Genomic DNA, 14239 nt, shown 5'->3' with positions numbered 1-14239 from the left:
AACTGCATGCTATCTGCATCTTACTTGGGCAGTTATTTCCTATAATTGTATTCCAAAGGTGCTCAGGGTTGCACAGGTCATAAATAGCACAGGTGAGATTAGAACCCAGGTCTTACCTTATTTTAAAAAATGTGCCTTCTTTAGGAGAACCTAAGCTCAAATTTAGCTTCTGACATTTCCTAGTTGTGTGACCCTGGGCAAGTCACTTAACCCCAATTTTATAGCTCTTATCACTCTTCTACCTTGGAATCAATATTTAGCATTGATTCCAAGGCAGAAGGTAAGGGTGTTAAAAAAAGTTTCCCTTCTTTTGGCATGAAACAATGCCATAAGAAGGCATGAAAATAGAAATTTAGAAGAGGATACAAATAATGATGGACATCTAAAAAGTGAGATAAATAAATCACCTAGCCTGGAGTAAGGAAGACCCGAGTTCAAATGCAGCCTCAGACATGTACTAGCTGTATGACCCTAGTCAAGTCACTTAACCACATTTGTCTCAAGTTCCCCATCTGTAAAATGAGCTGGAGAAGGATTAATTTTTCATTATTCATTAAGCTCCTCCAATATTTCTGCCATGAAATCCCCAAATGGGGTCATAAAGAGTGAGACACAACTGAAAGACAGGAATAATGAGTATCATAACAATATGTTAAAATGTATAATAATGGCTTGTATTTATATGGTACTGAAAAGTTTACAAAGTGCTTTACATGTTAATTCAATTGATTCATTCATAATAATCTTAATTAGTTTTATCCATGAGGCTGGGGGGATGCACTGTTTGCATATACATGGCAATCCCTATGAAAAAAAGCCTTTTTTTTTTCTTTTAGTGGCACTACTCTACTAGCAGGAGGTCCTGCTCTTTGCATGATCTCATAGTCATCTCCTCTAAATACTGCTTGCCTCCTTCCAGACCCACATCTTCAAAGGATGGAGCAGCCTAAAATTTTAGCCAAAGCTGTTCAGAGTAGATAGAATTGGTGACTCTTCTACTTTGTTTCTAGTTCCTTACAAACTTTACAATCCTCTTCATCTGCTGAAAGTTGGCCCAGGTGTATTTGGCATATAGGAAGACAGAGGGTTGAGCGCGCTTGCACACAGTGTAAAAACTGTGCAAAGAAAAACAGAAAAAAAGTAGAAAACAAAAGAGGTTGCTGGGGTCCCAGCTGCAGGGTTTGTGTAGAGGTTGTTGCTGCCTGTGGAGCACTGTGACTCCCAGCACAGAGGTAGGTAGCTGAATCTTGGGGCTGGGCAGCCTCGAGGATCAAAAAGCTGTTTTTCCTTTTTTCGTCAAACTGGGCAATAAATTTCCCCTGACTCTTGACTTCTTTGCCTTTAATTAAGATCATCAAGAAGACTGGTTGTTTGCCAGGTTCCTGCCTGTACCATTGTAAGGAGGTCAAAGTGCTAGAAGAATTGCAGCTCATGGTGACCTTCTGTCCCTGTTGGACACTGGTGGACTGAGGGCTCTGCTCCAGCTGCTGGCCAATCACCCCTATTCAAAAAGACCACAGGACACATGAGATTCACAGTAATTCTAGCTCTTACAGCAGCCATCTATTTTACCTGTCTTTGTCCTCCCTGGTGTATTGCACCTCCCTAGCTTCATCATGCCCCCAAAAGTTTTTAATGCAAGCAAAGCCCTTTTTATATATAATATATGAATAAATATATTTTATATATTTTAAAATTCATTATAATAGACTATATATAAAATAGAATGTACAATGTTTTCACATTCATTTCCATATCATCTATAAAATAGAATGTACATATAGTTATTTCCATATCATCTATAAAATAGAATGTGCATATATTTATTTCCATATCATCTATAAAATAGAATGTGCAAACATTCTATTTTATAGATGATATGGAAATAAATATAAAAATAAATAATATAAAAATAAAACACAGTAAAGCCACCAATACTGGGCCCTCCATTGGACTGATAATTCCCAGTGACTGCATGAGGAAATCCTCAGACTCACAGGCCATCTGCATCCATAGGATCCCTAGAACAAGCAGAATCTTTACTGTTCTTCTTTTCATCTCAGAGAGCCAAACTCTATACAAATCCCACACCGGCTTTATCTGAAACTAGTATTAAATGCTTCTTTGCCTTTGATTCGATTTGGATGTAAAAGGTGGAAACCTGCTCCATCCTCCCAGCCAATCAGATACCACGTTTGTTTTTCTATTCTGAACTAAAAGTGGTTCCAGTAATTTGTTGTTGGAAACACTGACCCCCTGTGGTTAGATGTGAAATTACTAAAAACGGGATTATTGTTCCTTTGTCATCCTCAAAGTTCATTTTGTTTCTCCATAATGCATTTATTTTTTTATGGATTACTAAAGTGTAGAGAACATAGGATCATAAGATCATACTTTTAGAACTGGAAAAAACTAAAGGAGTCAAAATGAAACTATTATCAGCAAACAAGATCCCAAGATAACTCCAAAAGGTTCGTGATAAAATTTTAAAAAATACTATCCAAAGCCAAAGGAGGGACTATTGGAATTTGATTGCAGATCAGAAAAGTATGTCATTTTCACTTCATTTCCTTCATGAGTTTATTTTAATTGTATGTGTCATTTAGGTCTTCTGTCATGGCATGGGGAATGTGGAAATATGTGCCATATAAAAGCACTGCCTTGGGGAGGGATGGGGAAAGAATCTGAACTGCAAAATGTCAGAAAAGAATTGGAAAACCTGTTTCTACATGTAAGTTAAAAAAAATTAAAAACCAAATTTAAAAGTCATCAAAGTAGTTAGTGATAGAGGATTTTAATCCAGGTTCTCTGACTACAAAAACTGTGCTCTTTCCACTGTAAATGTGTCTAATGTGACAGATATTTTCTACCTCCATTCTAATGAAATAGCTAGATGGCAGAGTGGGTAGGTTGAGAGCTAGACCTGGAATCAGGAAGACATGAGTTCAAATATGGTCTCATATTTATAATCTGCATGATCCTTAGCAAAGCACTTAATCTTTGTCTTCTTCAGTTTCCTCATCTGTAAACTGAGGATAATAATAGCAAGTAACCCTCAAAATTTTTAAGGATAAAATAAGATATTTGTAAAACTCCTTGCAAAACTTAAAGTACTATGTAAATATGAGGTATTATCATTATCCAAAGTCATTAAGGGCCTCCCTATCACTAATTCAAAGATCTTTGTTTTCCCTTCTTATGCTTCTTGACTTCTCTAAGGCACTAGATCCTTTTTTGGATCTCCTTCTACCTCTCTTACTCTGACTTCTTGAATTATTTTGCTGACTTCTAATTATCCACCAACCCCTAAGATCTCTTCCCTTCCCTTTCTACACTTTGTCCCTTGTGAATCTCACCAATTATTACAGAATTAATTACAAGTTCCTATGAAGATGACTTCCCAAAGTGTTTTTAATCCCCTATTGCCCCAGAGTTTGAATACTGTATCCCTTATTATTTGCTAAACATTTATACTCAAATATCTGCTAACAATTCAAACTCAATATATCTAAAAGTGAGTTCATCCTCATCCTCCCAAAACTAGACCTTACTCATCTTTTCTCTATTCTTCTCAATGACAGCACTATCTTATTCATCTCCTAAGTTTATACTTTAGATTAATCTTTAGCACTCCCAATCCAATACAACTAATTAATTCTTCTTGTTGCAAAGAAACAAATGGAGAAATTAAAATAAGCTAAGTTGCTGGATCTACATTATGTTCTGAAGACAGCAAAGCAAATGAAGATAAATACTAATGTTTATGTAAAATAAAGAAGTGGTGTTTCAGGAACAGAAGGTAATTACTTCTATTTAAAATATATTATGGCATTCAACATTGAATTTCATCATTGAATAATCTATCAGTATTGAAAAAAGGCAGCATAGAATTATAGTCACTGGTAACTTCAATGAGATCATAATTTATTAAATATATTCCAAATTCAATAAGTATACCTTGCAGGGGCAAATAGATGGCTCAGTGAATTGAGAGCCAAGCCCAGAATTGGGAGGAACTGTATTAGATTTCTAGCTATGTGATTCTGGGAAAGTCACAACTCCTTTTGCCTAGCCCTTACCACTATTCTGCCTTCAATATACAGTACTGATTATAAGATGGAAGGTAAGGATTTAAAAAAATTAATTATACTTTGCTAGCTGCTTGAGATATCAAGATTATATGAGGAAAGTTCTATCTTCCTCCCCTTTCTGGGTAATGTAGCTCACTTGATTCTACATTAGTCTGTGTGAGTTTCCATCACCTACGTCACCTAGCATGGGTCATGGGATTGTGGTCTGTCTATGACCTTCATCCAGAGATAACTGAATTTGACCTGTAAGAGAGAGGGAGGTTAAAAAAGGTTCAAGACCAGGAAATATGGGCTCCCTCTTGTCCAATCATCATAAAATCCAAGTTTAAGATCTTTTAAAGCCAATTTTAGGAAAGAAAAATCACCAACACTCTGAATCAAGAAAGTGGATGTTTTGGAGAAGGTACCATCAGGATGCCCACAGAAATTGCACACTACATCAAAATAACCAGAATGAACTTTGGGATATCATGAACTTAACTGAAGGGATAGAACCTATCATTAATTCTGAATGTAAACTCTTATGCCAAAGGAGAGTGCCTCAGCTGGCTTTTTGTCAATGCTTCTATCACCCATTTTTTTCTTTCTCCTTTTTTATTTTCTTGCCCTCTTATTCCCAAAATTGTTGTAATTCCCTCTATGCAAGGTGCAATATTATATACACCTCTAGTAAGAGAATCTTTAGAGGTATAAACTAGTTATGCAAAATGATTCACTGGGGAGACTTGACATGTTGATTTCCCAAAAACCCCAAGTGATGAGATTTGACTCAAGTGGGGATTGTGTGAGGAAAGTTCTATCCTCCTCCCCTTTCTGGGTGATGGAGCTTACTTGAGTCAGCATGCGTTTGCATCACCTATGTCACCTAGTGTGGGTCACGGGACTGTAGTCTACTCACTTGATTCTGAGATGACTGAATTTAACCTGCAGGGAAAGAGAGGTTAAAAAGGTTTGAGACCAGGAAGTATGGACTCTCCCTGTCTCTGGCATCCTGCAAAGGAACTTGTGTGCTGGGGTACTGCAGTAGAAGCTATGTAGCTAGCTAGAATAAACTTTTCTCTCTATCTCTGCCTTTACCTATCCAAGCAATTCTAATAAACTTTATAAAAAATTCTAAGGGGAAAAATAAAAAAAACAAAATAAAAATTCTAAGGACCTAGATCCTAATTTTACTCTTTCAAGGTTAAAAAAATAAATGCTACCTTCCACAAGAAGCTAACAATCTAACTAAGATGATGTTTATAAATATGAAATAACTGGACTAATAAGGATGTCAGATGCACTCCACTTTGCATCTATTATCCCCTTGCCTGGTTTCAAGACAAAGGAACAAGATGGGAATAAGTTCCCAGGATAAGGTCATCACTTCTAAACTCATTCCCATGCAACAAACTTAAGCCTTGCTTAACTCCACTTCCCCTCCTTTCTTCTCTGTTTGGGGGACTGGAGGGCAAAAGTACCAGATTCATTTTGATGCCTTCCTTTATAGCTAGAAGAAACTGGACTCTTAGAGAACTCCATTTTGCCTCTGCTTCTCCTAAGTGGTTTAACTCCCCTGCATCAAGTAACCCCAGTTTCTCTTCTCTCTCCTGCTTTCCTGCCACTTTTTGTGTGTTGTCTCCCCCTATAGATTGTAAGCTCAATGAAGGCAGGGACTGATTTTCTTTATACTAATTTTATCCCCAGAGTTTAGCATGGTTCTTTGGACATTATAGGTGCTTAACAAATGTTTATTTGATGTTGTATGTTACCAACCAAGAGTTTAGATTACATCAAAGCAGCACAAACAAAAAATGTGATAGTACAAACAATCTTTAATAAAATAATGGTGCACTTGGTCATTGCCAATAGCAATAAGAGAGCAAACACCCTATGAAATGGTGGCTTCTAGGGAAATCTTCAAGTATCACTATGATTGAATCCAGACAGAAGATTCAAAGAAAGACCACTACATACATAAATGTTCATTACCTTTTCAGTCATGTCCCCTTTTGGGGTTTTCTTGGCAGAGATACTGGAATGGTCTGCCGTTTCCTTTTCCATTTCATTTTATAGATGAGGAACTAAGGCAAACAGTGTTAAATGACTGGTACTGTAATACAACTAGTAAGTGTCTGAGGCTTTATTTGAACTCAGGAAGATGAGTTTTCCTGATTTTAAGCCTCTATTCATTATGCCACCTAGCTGCCATGTATATAACTATGTAAGTATATAGTTACTTCCTACATGAAATTTCTGCATTCACATTAGGTCCAGAAGACAGCAAAACAAATAAAAATAAACACTTATGTATAAACTAAGTTAACTACTTAATATATAAGTTTCTCATTTGCTTTTCTATTTTCTGAACATGATAAGAACCCAGAATTTTCATTAAATTTAGTTTCTTCATTTGTTTCTTTAGACAAGAATAGCTAGTCTCTATTATGGAAACTCCTATTGTATGTGCAACCTAGAGTCACTTTGGACTCCAGGAAGTTATAGTCATATTACAGATGTCATATTATAAGTCATGTTATATATATATATATATATATACACAAATCATATTAGAAGATAGTCATATTGACCAAGTGAGTTAAAAATCTCTATACTTTTCTGGCTGACTGTTGCTTATTGGATTCAGAGAGAGATTGCCCCAGTAGCTAAAACCAAAGTTAGGCCTTTGTGTTCACTGTCTTTTTAAAAAAATGTCTTCCTCAAATATTCAATGTTTACATAATGTGCAAAGTAGAAGCACAGGACAAATGATTAAAGAAAATTTGAGGAAAAAGAAATTAAGTTATTTTATATCTCTGAGCTTTAGTTTCTTCACCAAAAATTTGGGACAATAATAGCACTCAGAGATATTGTAAGGATCTAATTACAAAATGACTATAAAATTCCTTGGAAAGCAATGTGGTACCTTTAGAAATATAAATTACAATCGTGTTTATGTGCATATGTTAAGATATAATTTAAATCCAAAATTAATAGAAAGTGATACTTTACCTTAATTGAATAAACAGAAAGGAAATTGGCATTATTATCTTATAATTCATATCTGCACTCTTTCTAAATCTTTTCCTTCAGCATTTTGAAGTATATGAGAGGGAAAGAGTCAATATGTAGAAGCTGAAGAATTATCATCAAGAACTATGGGGAAATCACCTTCTATCTCTGTATAAGTGAAAACATCTAAATGATATTTTCAGCCTTGGATTGAGAACTAGAATAGAAAAATAACCTCTACTTTAAAAAATCAAGTGGAAGAATATCACAGGAGATGCAAATATAGTAATAGTAAATTTAAACATTATATTCATATTTTGAGATGGATATCTAATAAAAATAGCTACACAAATGAAGTCAGTCCAATTCCCATATACCTACTCTAACCAAAAAAAATCTAAAAATCATAGCACAACAAATATTGAGCAAGAAATCTACTGCAAATTACTTCTACCACCCCGGAACTGTGTAAAAAGTCATCCAGAAGCTTATGAGCAAGATGAAAGGACCACTGCCAATGCTGGCCTTTTACCATCTCAGAAGTGTCACAAAGCCAGTGCTAGTGTAGACAAAGAAGCTGAATGACTCTCCAGAGAAAAGAAATTTGGCCAGAGGTATTTTTAGCTGATAAGGTCCCCAAACGACAAAAGTGGACCTCTCTGTCAAAAAAGATCTAGGGTAGTTAGAAACTCATAGTGGAAATCTTAGAAACAACCAGGAGAAACAGTGATCAAATTAGGGTACCCTAGGCTCAAGGTGTCTGAAGTTCCTTGTATTTTATACTAATATGCTATAGAGAATCTTAAAGATTCAGAGTTTTGGATTTCAAAGATAGTGCAAATAGAAAGCAATGACTCCATAAGACAACAAGAAATTTTATTTTATTTTTTAAACTTATTTATTTATTTAGTCAATTTAGAACATTATTCCTTGGTTACAATAATCGCATTATATCCCCCCCCCTCCCCTCCAACCACCCTTCCTGCAGCCAACACACAATTTCATTGGGTATTACTTGTGTCCTTGATCAGAACCTATTTCCATGTTCCTGGTGTTTGCATTAGGATGTTCATTTAGAGTCTACATCCCCAACCATATCCCCTCGACCCATGTATTCAAGTAGTTGTTTTTCTTCTGTGTTTCTACTCCCACAGTTTTTCCTCTGAATGTGGACAGTGTTCTTTCTCATAGATTCCTCCAAGTTGTTCAGGATCACTGCATTGCCACTAATGGAGAAGTCCATGACATTCAATTGTTCCACAGTATATCAGTCTCTGTGTACAATATTGTCCTGGTTCTGCTCCTTTCACTCTGCATCAATTCTTAGAGGTTGTTCCAGTTCACATGGAATTCCTCCACTTTATTATTCCTTTTAGCACAATAGTATTCCATCACCAACAGATACCACAATTAATTCAGCCATTCCCCAATTGAAGGGCATCCCCTCATTTTCCGATTTTTTGCCACCACAAAGAATGCAGCTATGAATATTTTTGTACAAGTCTTTTTCCTTATTATCTCTTTGGGGTACAAACCCAGCAGTGGTATGGCTGGATCAAAGGGCAGACAGTCTTTTATCGTCCTTTGGGCATAGTTCCAAATTGCCCTCCAGAATGGTAGGATCAATTCACAACTCCACCTGCAATGAATTAATGTCCCAACTTTGCCACATCCCCTCCAGCATTCATTACTTTCCTTTGCAGTTGTTAGTCAATCTGCTAGGTGTGAGGTGATACCTCAGAGTTGTTTTGATTTACATTTCTCTGATTATAAGAGATTTAGAACACTTTTTCCTGTGCTTATTAATAGTTTTGATTTCTTTGACTGAAAGTTGCCTATTCATATCCCTTGCCCATTTATCAATTGGAGAATGGCTTGATTTTCTGTACAATTGGTTTAGTTCTTTATAAATTTGAGTAATTAGATCTTTGTCAGAGGTTTTTGTTATGAAGATTGTTTCCCAATTTGTTGCTTCCTGTCTAATTTTGGATACATTCGTTTTGTTTGTACAAAAACTTTTTAATTTGATGTAATCAAAATTATTGATTTTACATTTTGTGATTTTTTTCTAGCTCTTGCTTGATTTTAAAGTCTTTCCTTTCCCAAAGATCTGACAACTATACTATTCTGTGTTCACCTAATTTGCTTATAGTTTCCTTCTTTATATTCAGGTCATTCACCCATTCTGAATTTATCTTGGTGTAGGGTGTGAGATGTTGATCCAAACCTAATCTCTCCCACACTGTCTTCCAAGTTTCCCAGCACTTTTTATCAAATAGTGAATTTTGGTCCCAAAAGCTGGGATCTTTGGACTTATCATAGACTGTCTTGCTAAGGTCATTTACCCCAAGTCTATTCCACTGATCCTCTTTTCTGTCTCTTAGCCAGTAGCAAATTATTTTGATGACCACTGCTTTATAGTATAGTTTGAGATCTGGGACTGCAAGGCCTCCTTCCTTTGCATTTTTTTTTATAATTTCCCTGGATATCCTTGATCTTTTGTTCTTCCAAATGAACTTTGTTATGGTTTTTTCTAATTCAGTAAAAATATTTTTTGGTAGTTCAATGGGTATGGCACTAAATAAGTAAATTAATTTGTGTAGGATTGTCATTTTTATTATGTTAGCTTGTCCTACCCATGAGCAATCAATGTTTTTCCAATTATTAGATCTAGTTTTAATTGTGTGGATAGTGTTTTGTAGTTGTGTCCATATAGTTCCTGTGTTTGTCTCAGCAGATAGATTCCTAAGTATTTTATATTGTCTAGGGTGATTTTAAATGGAATTTCTTTTTCTAATTCTTGCTGCTGAGATGTGTTGGAAATATATAGAAATGCTGATGACTTGTGTGGGTTTATTTTGTATCCTGCAACTTTGCTAAAGTTGTTGATTATTTCAACTTGCTTTTTGGTTGATTCTCTAGGACTCTTTAAGTAGACCATCATATCATCTGCAAAGAGTGATAGCTTGGTCTCTTCATTGCCTGTTTTAATACCTTCAATTTCTTTTTCTTCTCTAATTGCTACAGCTAGTGTTTCTAGTACAATGTTAAATAATAGAGGTGATAATGGGCATCCTTGTTTCACTCCTGATCTATTTGGGAAGGCTTCTAGTTTATCCCCACTGTAGATGATGTTTGCTGATGGTTTTAGATATATATTGTTTATTATTTTGAGGAAAGGCCCATCTATTCCTATACTTTCTAGTGTTTTTCAATAGAAATGGGTGTTGTATTTTTTCAAAGACTTTTTCTGCATCTATTGAGATAATCATGTAATTTTGGTGAGTTTGCTTGTTAATATGGTCAATTGTGTGGATGGTTTTCCTAATATTGAACCATCCTTGCATTCCTGGTATGAATCCTACCTGGACAACAATAAATTTTAAAGAAAATCAAAAGACTGAAAAAGTAGTCTAAAATGTAATATATCTGCTATCAAAAATAATTGACCTATAAATCATTACAAAGGGAAATAATTCAAAAATCAATACTCCATGAAAATCATGTTTTTTTAAACTCTCAATCCTATATTTTGAGAAATCCTAAATTAGACATTCATTTCTTTTTAAATACTTTATATATCATATAATTCATATATGGAAATGGTCATTTGGGGGTATTAGTTAAGTACATAATGAGAAGTTTAAAAAATAAATTTAAGCGAAATATTTTATGACAGACAGAAGCTTGGTAAAAATTAACTAAATATTCAAAATAGATAGTTGTCACTATGGATTTCAGATAGTACTTAAAGACCTGAGTTCAAATGCTCTCTCAGATACTATGTATAGATACTGAGAAAATAATTTATCTTCCTTCCCCTTAGTTTCTTTATATGTAAGGTGGGGGTAATGACTCCTACCTCACAGGGTTGTTGTGATGATCAAATGAAATTACACTTTGAGTACTTTGCAAATCTTAGTGTGCTTAGAATTTGTCATCATTAACTATATAAAGAGCCTGAGTAAAATTTCATATCTGAGAAAAATACGATTACTGTGATTTTCCCTATAGTCAACACCACGAGACTGCCCAGAGTCTAGAGCCTGATTGCTCTAACTCCTATAAATGTGACTTTTTTAATACCCTTTTTTTCTGTCCTGGAATTGAAATTATCATTGAAGTCCTGCCTCTAATACATCTTGGCTCTGTGACTTTGGGCAAGTCACTGGAATTCTAGATGTTCTAGGTCAGTGGTACCAACTCAAATAGAAAGGAAGACACTAACCCTTACTTAAGTATCCCTGTGGGTCACATACTGACTTAGAAAACCAATTGGTTATAGATTTCTTTTTTTTAACCAGCATATCAGCACATTAAAATTAGGTAAAAACTACATTTTAATCTGGTTAAGGCTGTACTCAGAAGTATTGTGGGCCATATCACTTCTTAGAGATGAACAAACTATTCTGCAGGCAAATCCTATGGAGTTCTCATTTTTTCACTTAATAATTTCTGAATTTTCCCATAATTTTCATCAAACTAACCCTAATGTTTGTGAGTTTTCTGGCACAGATGAACAAATGTGGTTCTTTACACCAAATTTCTGAAAACTTCCCACTACTTTTCTGTTCCACTATTGCCAACCATGTGTTGGTTCAGCTTTCCCTCCAAGTCAGCAACAAACATTTTGTGCACTGAGAAGCATTCTAATCTGTTAACTTAAGTTAGTCATATTGACTTGGTGCTGTCACTTTTATCAAATATGAATGTTTAACTTGGAGAGGATAAGTCTATGATCAGTCCAGCCCTCTGCTGCACATCACCTTTGTCACTCTCACAATCTAGCTCTTTTCTTAAAATGATGTAGTCTATTAAATGCCAATGTTTGCAGCAAGGAGGCATCCATGAAGTTTTACTGCATTTAGGTAAGTAAAACACAGTGTTGATGAGGAAGACATGAGAAGCACTCCCTAAAAAGCACAAAGCTCTGCATATTCTTTAATCCAGCAATACCAAAAAAAAATGAAAGAAAGGGGAAGAAAGTTATTATGTAGACAAAAAATATTTCTTTGAAATCTTTTTATGGTGAAGAAATGGGAAACTAAGGAGAGAAAGGTTTATCAACTAGGGAATCATTAATTTACTATTACATTGTAAGAAATGATGAAGCTGGTAAGCAGAATCAAGAGGACAATTGTATAAATTGCTGTATATATTTAAACAATAACAACATTAGTGCAAACTACTATAAAAGACCTAATAACCTTTATCAATGTAATTACCAACCATGACTCTGTGGTGAAACATGTTATCTATCTCTTGGCAGAGATGATGAACTCAGGATTCAGACTGAAACAAATTTCTATGTAAATATATGCATATATGTGTGCATATATATATGTAAATAAATAAATAAATAAATATATATATATATATATATATATATATATATATATATATATACACATGGCATACTTAAGCAAAGCCAGATGCTACATTGGCCATTACTATGTCATAAATGTGTGTGTATATAAATACACATACACATATATTATATAATGTGCATACCTATATATATAGATGATTTAGTTTATACATATATACACACAGCACAATGGATATTATATATTTTTATACATAAACATATACATAGGTTAATGGATAGAGCACTGGACTTGGATACATAAATACAAATCAAGAATCAGGACGACATGGGTTCAAGTTTTCCCTCTGCAGTATACTGGTTGGGAGACTTTCAGCAATTCGTTCAACATCTCAGTACCAAAGATAGCTAAGACTTTAAGTTTCTGAACAGTTGCCTATCGGCGTTGGCGGAGGGAATTTTCACGTCATGAGTTTTCTTTCAGCAGCATCACAGGATAAGAATGCTCTTGAGGAATTTTTTTATAGACCTTTCTGAACTCAGGTGTGTGGGGTTTTTTCTTCAAATGAAATGGCTTTCATTTTGAGATTCTGAGCTGCTTTCCTGTTGAGGTTTGAGTGACTCTCTGTGGGCTCTTGGTAGCAGGTGGGAGTCATGTTAAGTATTGGTGTTTTTGTACATCTCCTTGTGTCATTCTGCCCTCTGTGGGACTAATATAAGCACAGAAATATATCGCTGAGTCTCCCAACTGTGAGGCTGAGATGGTGAGACTGATGGATTTGTTTGATTTCTGGAAGTTCACCGAATATCGTCCTGCCCTTGCATTCTTTTGGCTATAACCATCCTGGCGAATTAGTAAAATCAGCTCCCCACTGGAAGGCTGTTTGTACCAAAACAAAGCATAATTGCTGTCACTGGTTTCATACGTGCAGGTGAGAGTCAAAGCATCTCCCTCCTTTCCAAACATTGCTGGTTGTGGTTGAGTGACCTTCTGTGCTGTGCTGATACCTGCAGAAAAGAGAAGAAAAAATTAATACTTTATTATGACTCTTAAAGATGGCAGAAGCATCTTAACATAGGACCAAGGGAGTATATTGAAGGGCTCTAAACCTGTTTCTCATTTTCCTTCCTTCCAAGTGGTTTTAAAACTCTTGACAAATATGACCATTTAATCAGTTCCCTAGAGCGTTAATTCCTTAAGCCTTGCAAAGTAGCTTTTTCTCACATCCAGCTGGGTCACCCCCTTACCTAAGAAGAAGGAGAGTATGATTTTCCATAGCAGACTAACGTGTGGCATGTTGGTCAAAGTCTCTCTGGTTCACTATTGCTCTTTATTTCTAACAATCCTCTGTAGAGTCACTGTAGTCGTGTGACATGTGTGCCTCAGAGGAGGAAATGAGGTTAGGGGGTGGTACAGGTGTATATGTCATGATACATTCCTCTATGCATAGACTGGAAATGTCTGACCCATCCTCTGCCTCTATTCAATTCAGACATATTCCCGTCCTTTATAATTGAATTACATAATGTTTGAATTTGCCATTATATGTGTAATATCATAATCATAAAAGCTAACATTTATACAGAATTCTAAAGTTTGCAAAATGCTTTCCATGTTTTATCTCATTTAATAATTGATATTCAAATCTAGTATTAGAGAGACTCTGGAAACAGAGAGAGACAAACCAAATGGTGAGCCTGCAATTCATCTGTACAGGAACTGAGGAGAGGAACAGCTAGGAAATATATGTATTATGTATTATTATGTAGATATGAGCTGCTTCTCTCCCCATGCCAACCTGCTCTAGTATTTAGCTACTGAGTTGAGAGC

At 35.4% G+C, this 14239-nt stretch overlaps 2 gene segments (V, D, J or C); both read right to left on the bottom strand.

The window, feature by feature from the left end:
* Nucleotides 1–467: 467 nt before the first annotated feature.
* On the bottom strand, nt 468–2224 carry LOC107650565 (T cell receptor alpha variable 27-like). The segment is given in 2 exon segments: nt 468–1501; nt 1998–2224. Coding segments are annotated over 2 exon segments (567 nt in total).
* Nucleotides 2225–13118: 10894 nt separating this feature from the next.
* Nucleotides 13119–13740, bottom strand: LOC107650831 (T cell receptor alpha variable 14/delta variable 4-like). The segment is given in 2 exon segments: nt 13119–13416; nt 13657–13740. Coding segments are annotated over 2 exon segments (347 nt in total).
* Nucleotides 13741–14239: the final 499 nt, after the last annotated feature.

The sequence above is a fragment of the Monodelphis domestica genome, chromosome 1 (assembly GCF_027887165.1).
Source record: "Monodelphis domestica isolate mMonDom1 chromosome 1, mMonDom1.pri, whole genome shotgun sequence".
NCBI classification, from domain to species: Eukaryota; Metazoa; Chordata; class Mammalia; order Didelphimorphia; family Didelphidae; genus Monodelphis; species Monodelphis domestica.
Note: the sequence above shows the minus strand (reverse complement) of the source record. Positions and strands in the feature narration are given on the sequence as shown.